At 33.2% G+C, this 12,615-nt stretch overlaps 1 protein-coding gene across 5 annotated transcripts in view; it reads right to left on the bottom strand.

Annotated features, from left to right (window-relative positions):
• The window catches only part of LOC150086112 (rho family-interacting cell polarization regulator 2-like), a 324,874-nt gene that overhangs the window by 105,328 nt on the left and 206,931 nt on the right, over nucleotides 1-12,615 (bottom strand). For 4 of the 5 annotated variants that reach the window (XM_090374381.1, XM_090374377.1, XM_090374378.1 and 1 more), the window contains 3 exons: nucleotides 11,340-11,369; nucleotides 7,990-8,043; nucleotides 5,005-5,053 (listed from right to left, as the gene is read on the bottom strand). In XM_090374381.1, the coding sequence (XP_090230507.1) occupies nucleotides 5,005-5,053; nucleotides 7,990-8,043; nucleotides 11,340-11,369 (133 nt within the window). The remainder of the gene's footprint in view (nucleotides 1-5,004; nucleotides 5,054-7,989; nucleotides 8,044-11,339; nucleotides 11,370-12,615) is intronic. The other variant, XM_090374379.1, reaches the window with a different exon arrangement.

Here is a 12,615-nt window from a genome sequence, read left to right as displayed (position 1 = left end):
TGACTAGGAAATTTTTTTTTAGCTGGTACAGTGTAAGCCTCAGGCTTCCTTGCACTATATGGCGATGATAATAATAATAATAATAATAATAATAATAATAATAATAATAAGTAGGCCTATTTTATGGCTTGAGTTAAGGGACGCTTTCTTGAAGCTAATGTGACTTCTCCAAATACGTAACAGAAGTCATCCGAACTATTCACACAATTACAGAGCTGAGAACAAATCACCCAGTACCTAGCCGTATTCAAAGATTACTGCAAAAGAGTTGACGCATTTCAGGCGACAAAAACTTATCACATGATGTAAAGCGAGGTGACAGTTGCCGATCACACGATAAGAGAGTGGTGGTACTGAAACTGCGGTGTTGCCATGCACTTTGCCAAGAGCCATAGTTGATAACATAGAGTAACTTGCTAATATGAGATCCCAACTGTAATTAGAAAACAAGAGCCAATTGGCAAATTTTAATGTGATTTTTGTTTCAGCAGCATCAAATTAGTCAAGATTGGGTATTTTCACTTTCATAACATTTTATGTGTTGATCAGTGTTATCAAAAAAAACTCCTTATTGGAAGAAAATGCCACCTAGTAGCTTCTATCATCCAGTATACAATTTTTGAAAGCAGTCCTGGAATTCTTCAGCTGCTATAGAATGTATAAGCTGCCACTTGGTGGCAGTGATTACTCTGACTTTACTGCTGAAATACTTAACTCTTAACTGTTATCATTTTTGGGAACAGATAAAAAAAAAATAATAAAATAAATAAATTAAAAAAAATGCAGGATAAGTGTGAATATTGCAAAACCACGAAACCATCATATTTTGCTTTGCAAGTTCCTGCCAAAAGCGCAGAGTCATGTCACAATATCCAAACATGTGTAGCCCACTGTTTAGGGTATTTTTTACACATTGCTACTTGCATTTTATACAAAATTTGCACTTATCATTCCTCACTGACAGCTGCACTGCCTGGAATAAAATCATACCAAATAATTTCTTAATAGTCATAGAACACTTCCAACGTGACTTCCTCATTCATGTCTTAATGCTATGAAAAGAGGTCAGCAAAGAAGCATGTTGACAACTGCTTCTTCATTTAGCATTTCTGAACTTTATGAATACTATGCATGCATACATGCACACAGAATTTGCTGACATATGTGAGGCACTACATGAAAGGTAAAAAAAAAAACTGCCTGGTTAGACAAAAGAAATTTTTAACATTAAGTATGACTTACATGGGATTTAGCAACATCAAGAACCACTTGATGTCATTCAATGGGGACACTTTCTTTACATTTTTTTGTATGTAAAGACTAGAATCTTGCTCCACTCCACTCCACCAGTAAGACTACAGTTCTCTGCTTTAACCAAGCTCTTGTTCAGGCTCTCAATTATTCCAAAACATTCCAAAGGTGTTCAATTAGATGGCAGCTCTAAGTAGTTTCATCACAGTGTTCTCCTCAAATTAACATGCTTTATGACTGAGCATTATCATGCGGATACAAATATGACCCCTTTCAAAGAATTGCCTCAATGCAAGTAAGGCAGAAATACACAGAATGCTACAGTAAACAACTGCAAACCATGCAAAAAAAAAAGTCCATACAATTACATTACTATAACCAAACTTCATTGCTGGGGCAATATAACTTGGGTACTGTTCTCTAGGCATATTCCACACCCAAGTACACCTATGTGATGTATGTACTAGGTAGCATGATTCATCATACCTTCCCCCACTGACACATTCTGCAGTGGCTTCACAGCCATGGTTATCCATTGAATCATGGTTTTTTTTTTTTTTATGGCTATTGGTCCCAATGCTTATCCCAATGCTGTCAACTGTCTCTCGAGTCAGCTCATTAAGGGTGCCTATGCAATTTCCTCTCACACTATCAATTTCAACTGGCAATAAGCTCCGGGATCATTAACAGTAGTCTACCTGTCTTGGGATAAATGGGTGTCACCTAGATTCCACTAACATATGATGTTTACAAAAGTTGACTTTGGATGTTACATTCTTTCTGCTATCTGGGAAAACAGATAAGACCATTATGTTGAAATCTAATATAACACGTCTTGTGAAGGGATCTAGGTTCTTTTCTCATCCTATTTGTTCCATCTACTTGGCAGAGGTGAATTAAACTCTTGCAGTGAGCTAGATGATTTTGTAATAACTGAGAGTAAAGTGGAGGAGAAATTGTTGAATATAAACATAAGAAAGGCACCTGGAGTAGATGGAATCTATCCAGTTATATTAAAGGAGGCAACAAAGGAAGTAAGAAAACCTTTAGCCATAATTATGAGAGCTTCTTTGGACTCAGGAGAGGTACCCATGGACTGGAGATGTGCAAATGTGATCCCAATTCACAAAGGAGGATCAAAGGGTAACCAAGTAATTACAGACCTGTTAGTTTAACTTCTGTTCCAGGAGACACTAGTTAAAGAAGCACTGCAGGATCATCTAGACAAGACTTCAGTTATAGTTCGGACACAGCATGGGTTTGTTAAGGGTAAGTTGTGTCTGATCAATTTGATTGGATACTATGATGTGGTCACAAAGGAACTGGATGCAGGGAATAATTTTGATATCATATATTTGGATCTTAGACAGGCTTTTATACTGTTGCACATGGAAGACTGCTGCACAAATTGGAGCAGTGTGGCATTGGAGGCAAATTGCTGCTATGGATAAAGGGATGGTTGAGTGGGAGAAGACAGAGGGTGGTAATCAATGGACACTGCTCTTCGTGGACCAATGTTATTAGTGGAATCCCCAGGTCCATTGTTGTTTTCTGTATTTATTAATGATATTGATGATGGTATATCAGGCTTAACTTCCAAGTTTGCAGATGATACGAAGGTCAGCAGAGTTGTTAATGACACCGACGACAGTACGCTGATGCAATAGGATCTAGAAAAGATGAGCAGATGGGCTGAGAGGTAGCAACTGAAGTTTAACATTGACAAATGTAAAGTACTGCATATCAGAAGCAGTAACCTCAGAATAATGTATCAACTGTGTGGTACTAAACTGATAGTGGTAGAGAATGAAAAGGACCTGGGGGTAGTGCAGCCAGATATGAAGTTTTCTGAGCAGCATAGGTGGTCTGCAAGAGTAGTTCATGGTGTCTTGTCAATGATATCCAGGAATTTTTCTAGCAGGAATAAGGAGGTGATTATCCCCTTGTACAAGGCAATGGTCAGGCCACACCTTGAGTACTGTATACAGGTCTGAAGAGCTCATTTTAAGAAGGATGTAGAGCTGCTGGAACGAGTACAGAGAAGGGCAACAAGATTAGTGAATGGAACAAAGGGTTGCTCTTATGAAGAAAGGCTTAAGTTTTCCAAATTACAGTGTCTGGAGACTAGGCACCTGTGAAGTGATCTGATTGAGGTGTATAAAGCCGTGAATGGTTTGAGCATGCTCAATGCTGATGGGATTCTTCCTCTTGCTCAGAATAATCGCCTGAGAGGGCATAAATTGAAATTGAGGAAAGGCAGTTGTAGGAAAAAATGTGTGGAAGTTTGCTTTTAGCCAGTGAGTGGTTGATTGCTGGAACAAACTTTCATCTGTCATAGAAGTTGATAGCTTAAATAGATTCAAGGTAGAACTAGACATCCATTTGAATTGATGGATGGGTGAAATGAGAAGGGTTTTTTATTTTTTTTTGGTTGATGCTATATAAGCTTGCTTTCTTGCATCATGTGCCTTTACTAATGCTACTTCGCTCTGTATCCATGTCCATGTGTCCATGTTTTTTAAGTATTAGTAGTGGAAAATGATGCAAAAAAGCAAGCTTACAGCATCAGCCAAAAAAAAAAAAAAAAAAATTTCACCAATAGTATGTCTAGTTCTTCCTTGAATTTATTCAAACTGTCCAATTCCACAATGCTGGAGGCAAACCTCTACTCATCTATTCTGCAACCATCCTTCCTCAATTTTAATTTATATCCCATAATGTGCATAGTTTGAACAAGAGCAAGAATTCACCAGCACTGAGTTTACTCAAGCCATTAAAAGATCACCTCACAGGTGCTACAATTCTATTTAACTGGTTCTACCATCTACTGTCATGTGACCTTTGTAATTAGCCACTACTTTCAGGGGCGAGTTATTCTTATAAATGTTTGAAGATATTGTGTGTGCAAATACATGTTTATATATACATATATGTTTGGAATACAGGAATATTTATCGTCCTAGTCAACTGCTTGCTTGTGATAGAGGTACATACCAAAATTTCTTGATATGATAAACAGATTTTATCAATGTGTAGATGCCAAAGCAATACTGACGTTCCAGCTTCAAGATAAACAGGGTCATCTGAACTCACAGAATGCAGGTTCACACCACAAAGCCAAACAAACACCAGATGAACTACTATAACCTAGTCTGAATAAAACAGAATTGATATAAAATCTGATGAACTGAGATATGACAGTCATGACTTTTGTTTGTTTGTTATTTGGTTTTTAGGAGCATTAGCAACTAAGGCCATGTTGCTCTGGGATATGCGGTGGTCATTCCCTGACCTTTCCGCATCCTCCGTATTTGGTGGTGATGGGCTCGAACCCCGGTCTAATCAAGAAGCGTGTGCTACGCACTGCTGCTCTTTCCCACCTGGCTACGGAGGCGCCAGTCATGACTTTTAGGGCTGGCCTGAATAGTGAAATAATCAAGCACTACTATAACCAAAGACTAGTATAAGATCTATATAGTGCTGAATAATAAATTGACCTGATACATCGTTTTAATAATTGAAGAACCAGGATGTCCCCCCCCCCCTTTTAAATATGATATTAGAGTTGAGAATTATTTATCAGATACAAAATTTAATTACTTTAACTCTTTGAAAAGAGAGAGAGAGTGAGAGAAAGAGAGAGAGAGAGAGTACAGGCAATTATAAGTTTCTGCTGAGGAACTGCTTTGCACAGAATTTGTCAGATATAAATTATTTTAAATTTTGACATTGATACTTAGAATATTCACTCACCATCTCTCATCTTCTGCTGTACATCATAATGCTCTTTTAATTCTTCAAGCTAGGAAGAGAGGGGGGAAAAAAAAAAAAAAAAAAAACACTTTGCTTTATAAAGCCACATACTACAATATAAAATTGATAAATATTTTAACCATGAACTGGATAAGTATTACAATCCATTACAAAAAGATGAAATATTGGGATATTCCAAGCAGAATTAAGTTTTTCCAGAAATTAAAAACATTTTACCTGTCAGGTTCTCTGCCACAGGCACTTTGTGGTACCGACACTGCAAATTTTAAATATCAAATAAATTAGGATTAAATTTGAAAGTGTCTGCAATTCTGCCCAGACATGGCAAGAAGGAGTATATTATGAAAGCTTTTTCAATCAATTTGGTTCTGAAGAGACTGTGCAAGGATCATGGGGTAGAATTTTTCTCGGGATGGTCTGTGATTGTTAATAGCAGAGACTGGATACACTTAAATATAATAGGTGCAAGAGTTTTTTTGACACAATCGAGGCAGTAATAGGTAGGTTGGAAAACTAGCTTTGGGGATGGAGGAAGATATACAGACTAATAGTTTAATAGTAGGTCGGCTCTGGTCATGAAAGAGAACAGTCGATGGATTTTTGGCTGCTGTAAAGGGATAAGTATTTCAATAATTTTACCATATTCTTTGTTAATTGACATACTACATTGTGTTTTACAAAGATATTAAATAGGTTTAGTAGCATTCGTTAGCTTCTTATTTTGAATTTAACTAGTGATTTTTGGAAGGTTACGATGCCCGGTGTTGATGCCAATACTGATAAACTAGCCATCATATTATAATCGATAAGAAATAACGCAACATACACATCTCAAACTGATAGCGTAAGGTATAACGTAAAACTAGCTAACGTAATACGAAGCACTGTATTAGGAATCTGTTAGCTTAGTACAGTCTTAGTTTAGTATAATCAAAAATATTTATTAATGTTGTATAAGCAACTTCCTTCCATCATTTGCTGTACTACTACTAATAAAAATAATAATACAATACAACCAGACAGTAATTGATGATTGGACAATCCAGTGTTGGTATACGTTTGTAATAATAATACAGGATCATCTTGACAGGGATACTGTTATACAGAAATTACATAACAGATTCATTATCGGAAGGTCTCATATGATCAATCTCATTGACTATTACTATTATAATTAGTAATCTCATTGACTATTACTAATTTTGATAATTTATACTTAGATTTCAGCAAAGCTTTTGAAAGCTCCATGTGAAAGACTGCTATATGTATCAGAGCAGTATGTCATTATGGGCAAGTTACCGATATGGATAAAGGAATGGTTGAGTCGAAAAAGGCAAAGTGATTATTACTGAGCACTGCACTTCTTGTACTAATGTTATTAGGAGAGTCCCTTGGGGTTTTGTGCTAGGCACAAACCATGAGCCGACCATGATCAATTCTCTCATAGTAAAGCACAATATTACAGCCAATGAATGCCAGTTAAATATGTCATATTGCAGTTAATAAAAGGCATAAGCATCCACATTCATGTGAAATTTTTCTATAAAGAGCATTATTCCCATAATACTTTTCATAGAATCCTGTTGTCTCGAAACTTTACTAGACGTGTTAGACAACATTTGTGACCGAGACCTGCTAATAGTTTGAAATATTCACAAAATGGGAGCTGTACTCTTTTGCAATAGAACAATTATTCACTGATGCATTTGTCCGACACGTTTTAGTGGCTATGAAATATCAAATAGATATAGTTAGAGACATTGACATTGTATAAAAAGCATTATGGGAATCCTGTTTGATTAGAGGGTCTCCATCACAAAAGTTGTCTGTCCAACATGTCTCGTAAAGTTTCGAGACAACAGGATTATCATAATGCTTTTTATACAATGTCAATGTCTCTAAGTATATCTATTTGATGTTTCACAGCTGCTATGTCGGACAATGCATCAGTGAGTAACTCATTGTTCTATTTCAAAAGCATACAACTCATTATGTGAACATTTCAGCCTATTACATTAGCAGGTCTCGATCACAAAAGTTCTGTCCAACATGCAAACTTTTTCTTTGATCCACATTCATGGTGAATTTTTTCTTTGATCAAGGAATAATGCCTTGTATAAAGAATATCTTGTATATTACTACAGCAACCTTCAAAGTTGCATGATCAATGCATTCTTCAAAATCTTCAAGCAAGATAAAATGTAAATATCAGAAAAACTTTTTCCATAGAAAATGGATCAATCTCCACCCACAGATATTCTGCTTCCTATTAATGTTTCGTGAACATTTTAAATCAGAATATGCTTATAGTAACAAAAAATATTTAATATGCCATATATATGTATTAAAAACAGTAATAACTGATCATTCGAAAATAACTATGCTTTCAATAAGAATGACCAGAGCACTTTAAGATCCTACTGCACATATGTGCAACAGCACCACTGCTCCAGACTATGAAAAACCTAGAGATCTCAAACTTTACATGAATCATATGGGGTACCCTTAGTATGCATTCAAAATTAACATTTCATATTACTTTTTTTATTCCATTAAAAGGGCACCATTATCTTTTTTGACAATTATAATAAAATATGAGTACATAAAATAACTGCTTTCTCTCAAATGAAACTGCTTATATAATTAAGAATAAATAACAGAAATGATAAACTCCAGTGATGTACTGATTGAAAAGTGTCCAAGGGTGCTCTCCCCGAGTATAGCCTTCGAGTATTCTCCATGATAAAAAAAAAAAAAAAAAGAAAACAGGAAAAAATATTCCTAAGAATAAAAATTAAGTGTAGATGAAAATGGGTATCTAAAAGCTCATGTAGCTCAAGAGATAACAGTACAAAATTATATATATACACGGTTGTACCTACTACACCAATTAATTAAGTATTTCATTAAGGCATAAAAAAAATTCAAGTTATATATATGCTTTAATAAAATATAATTAAATACCTTTGACAGCTGAAATTCTAATCTTTTTAAATATCTTTCTGCTGCCTTCAGTTGCTAAAAGAGAGGGAGAGAAAAAAAAATAATAAAAATAAGCATACAAATGTAGGGGAAATTAAGGATGCAGTTTACATATATGTATTATAACTATTATCAAAAAAAATTCCATTTCATACTTTTGGCTAAAAAATATGTTGTTCTGATGTAAACCAGCAAATTAAAAATATGATATGATTACAATCAATGATAGAACTAAAAATACAAGAGGTAAAATAAAAAAAAATAACAGAAAATCAGTAATTTGTTACTGCTAATTTATATTCTGATCAAAGCCAAGAAGAGTGATATTAACTGCATACAGACCCTTTTTATGGGAACATGAAAACTCAAACATGCAGCTTTATAATATTCTGAAAAAAGAATGTGTACATTCTTTAAGAATATTCATTATATTTTCTAATAGATATATTAAAAAATATATTAAATTATTAAAAATTCTGAACAGCACAAATTATATAAATCTACCAAAAAAACTAACACATGCAAGGTCCGAAGAACATATTTACCTAAAGAAGGCAACAACTAAGAAATAAAATGACTCAAAGTGCTGCTGTTTGTTATTTGGTTTTTAGGAGCATTAGCAACTAAGGCCATATTGCTCCAGGGATATGCGGTGGTCATTCCCTGACCTTTCCACATCCTCCATATTTGGTGGTCACGGGCTCGAACCCCAGTCTAATCAAGAAGCATGTGCTACGCACTACTGCTCCTGCCCACCTGGCTACGGAGGCGGCAACTCAAAGTGCAATTTCATGCAAAAACAATGGTTTTATTGACAATCATCCTGCTATTGATCATAATTCTCTCAAATTTTTAATCTCTGGCTTACAGTAAAAAGATGTGCCCTGTTTGTTAATAACAAAGCACAAAACATTTTGTTCAAAAATCCATTAAGAATAGAAAACATCATTATAATGAAATAACTAAGTGGAATATAAAGAATTTTCCTGATAATAATTAATATTACATTACAAAAACACCTATCTGTACAGCTATATTTTACATATATTACTAATAAAAAAATGGATTTTTACAGTAAAATTCAGTTCAAATCAGTTTTGATAACATCTGAATTTCTTCAGAAATTAAAATGCGTTACTATAAGCACGAAAATTCATTATACTGCAAGTTTTATATATTTTAAAACTATATTATTCTTTTGAACCTTTTGTTTTAATTGTATATATCTTTCCAAATATTCTAGGTGTTAGACAATTTAACTGAATTTTAATAAAACCCATTTTATTTAAGGGATCACTAAGCTATTTAAATCAGGGGTACACATCCTTTCTTTTGTGCTGCATTCCTAGAAGTGGCATATTTTTGTTGTGATCCAAAACCGTTATAGTTCAGTCTACTGTCATTATCTAAAGATAATGGAAATTAAAATTGCATTTAAAGACAGCCAATTAGTTAAAAAACACTAGCCAACATGATTTTTACCTCCAGAAACTTAAATGCTGTTTTTAAACAATTTTTATGTGTAGATTTCAAAATTCACCATGATAGTTTCATATCACAGTTATTAAATATAGAGGGAGTTACGTTTTATCAAATTATGCCAATTTTGCATAATCTAATGTAGGACATACTGATTTTAACAGACATAAGCTAATTCTCTTAATTTTAGCAACTGATTCTGGCCTCGATTTTCTTGGGATAAACATAATCAGACTTCTACCTGTGGTTCTTAGGTTCAAATTCCGATACAAAATTTACAGTGTGAAGAGTGCACACTTAGCATTTTTGGTGAGGATTTTTGTAGGCTGTGCCAAGGTCTTGCGAGTATTAACTGATCATAACATGTTCTCACAACTGTAAATCTATCCTCCAAACATAAATAGCCCCTTGAGAGTAGGAGGGTGTGGTCTGCAATCCTTGCAGTAGCACTAAAATAATTTCTGGCTATACCTCCCGATTCACAAATATTTTGATTCATGAAATTTTGATTCATGAAAAATTTCGTGAAGGATAGATAAAGAAGGTAACAAGATTTGCATACTTGAGAAAGTGTGTTTCCTAATTTAACACATGCCAAATTTAAGGAAGGAATTTTCGTAATAGGCCCAAATTAGGAAACTCCCAAAAGACAATGTGTTTTAAATCCAGTTAAAGGAGGTTGAACTGGCATCTAGGTGATCATTTAAGGTGGTAGTATATGGTTTCTGGGTAACATGAAAGAAGAAAACTATGAAATGTTGATGTCTAATTTACTCGCTACAAAAACATGGGCAGTCTAATGTCGCTAAAAATTTATTTTCTTCATTCTCATCTCGAATTTTTCCCCGAAAATCTGGGCGATGTGAGTGATGAACAAGAGGAGTGTTTCAGCAATATATTTCCACAATGGAAAAGCGGTACCAAGGTCGCTGGGATCCTTAATGATGGAGGATTACTGCTGGTTTCTTGTGAGGGAGAGCAAATACAAGAGAAAATCCCTTAGTAGCAAACATTTTTAAAGACAATTACAGGTATGCTAATTATATATTATTGAAATAACTATTTTGCTGAGTTATGATATTTTTTCTGAAATTAAATGAGTTATAGAGAACGCATAATATTTTTTTACACTTGTATTACAAACTTGAATTATACGTATATATCCCTTTATCTTAACATTAAAAATTGGTACATCTTTTAATGTAGATGTCATAGACTTTTTATGGTAATTTTCGGAATAAGCGTGTTTATTTCCTCCAGAATCACATATTTTCATTGCGGATGTATGACAAAAAATATTTTTTGTTGGCTAGTGCTACAGAGAAAACTAATAGAAGTTTATATATTATTAGTAACATACAGACAGATAATTTAGAACTTAATATTAAAACTCAATTTGGTGCAATACACTTTATTATTATTTATTTTTATTTTTTTTGAAATCTCAAATATATTTTTCAATCCACAGTATGCACACCACTGATTTAAATAATGGTTCTGGTAGGCATGCAGAAATTTACAGATGACACTTTTTAAAAAAATTATCAGGATTCATGCACAATATCAAAGTTTTAATTTCATTATTACAATACTTGTGATGTATTTAAAAATGGAAATCTCAAACAATTAACAATTTTTTTTTTTTCTGGTTTTTACCAGTTTAGTATGAATACTTTTTATTGACAAATCAACATTTCAAAAATCAGTATGAAATTTTAATGTTTTAAGAGCAATTTGAACATGCATATATTATGCAGAATTTCAACATGCATATTTTAAAAGCATGCCCATTAGTCAATTTCTGTGCAGTTTAATTCTGTGGAAGAAATCTGCATGTTTATTCGTTCACTCACCTTCTCTAGTTCATAGAGCCTGCCCTGGGACTAAATTGGTAAAAAAGTTGGAAGCTTATGAATAACATAGTTAAGTAAATTACATATTAAATTACTTTTCAATATCAGTAAAAATATAATAATAATACATATAGATTCTACTATTATTGCAATCTGTGTTCAGAAAAAAAAAATTATTGTAGATATTGTGAAATGTTAATTTAGTTTACTGTGAATTTTCAATAACAACAATAGCTTTCAGTATACTGAAAACATTTCACATACAGATTTTCTGCGTAATATGATTAGTTAGCTATCTGTAGCTTGAAACTTTGGCATTTACTTCAAGGAGTGCACTGCTCTGATAAAAGTTAAATAGTGACAATCAATTCCATAGTGGTATAATTTTAAGATAACAGAATGCCAAGTTTTCTATATATATCAGAATCTTAATAACTTTAATACTAAATAAATTAATACATGGAAGGAAGGAAAAATCAGTTTGCTTTTGCAATCAGATCAATTCTTATACTTTATTTTATTTTTTATCACTGCAGTATAGTTTTTAATATTTAAAATAATGCTTCCAAAATTGTTATTGTGAATGGGAATGACTTTTTTATTGCACTGGCATTAATAAATATTTTTCAATGATTATTTTTATATGGTCAAATAATAGTATCTAGTTTTTATCTTCCATTGGGAAATCCTGAAATGTATTTATTTGCAGCCCTAAAAACGGAACACATCTGATCTGCTGGCATCTGTCAGAGTTTTTTATTTATTATAAAAATTAAATTTCCAGCTTTTTTTTGTTGAACTGAAAATTCAACATTTTGAAAACTATTTTATTAATTATGATTTACACAATTTATCTCACTTTAAACCATTTGAAATTTCTCTTGCTGTATGTATTTTTTCACTTATTTTCTATTATATCCCATTCATCCAATTTCCAGAAAAATATGCAAGAGCACAAACAGTCAAATTATAGTATAACTTGGTGAAATACATTACTATAATTCATATTCTCATCCACTCTGAAAAGTGGATGGAGGGGCAAATTATGGTTGCTGTATAAACAGTGTATTATATATTCCAGCTGATGGGGGAAAAGAAACACATTCCATCAAATGGAGTTGTCAGATATATATATATATATAAAATTGTTAACCTCTTGAAACTCTAGTAAATCAAAAATACTGTATCATCATTTAGAGAAAATTGGCAGATAAAAGTATATAGGAGGATATAATTTTATTCCCAAAATTAAAAAAAAAAAAAAAACAATATAATT

The sequence above is a fragment of the Mastigoproctus giganteus genome, chromosome 5 (genome assembly GCF_048544385.1).
Source record: "Mastigoproctus giganteus isolate SK-2022 chromosome 5, ASM4854438v1, whole genome shotgun sequence".
In the NCBI taxonomy this organism is placed as follows: domain Eukaryota; kingdom Metazoa; phylum Arthropoda; class Arachnida; order Uropygi; family Thelyphonidae; genus Mastigoproctus; species Mastigoproctus giganteus.
Note: the sequence above shows the minus strand (reverse complement) of the source record. Positions and strands in the feature narration are given on the sequence as shown.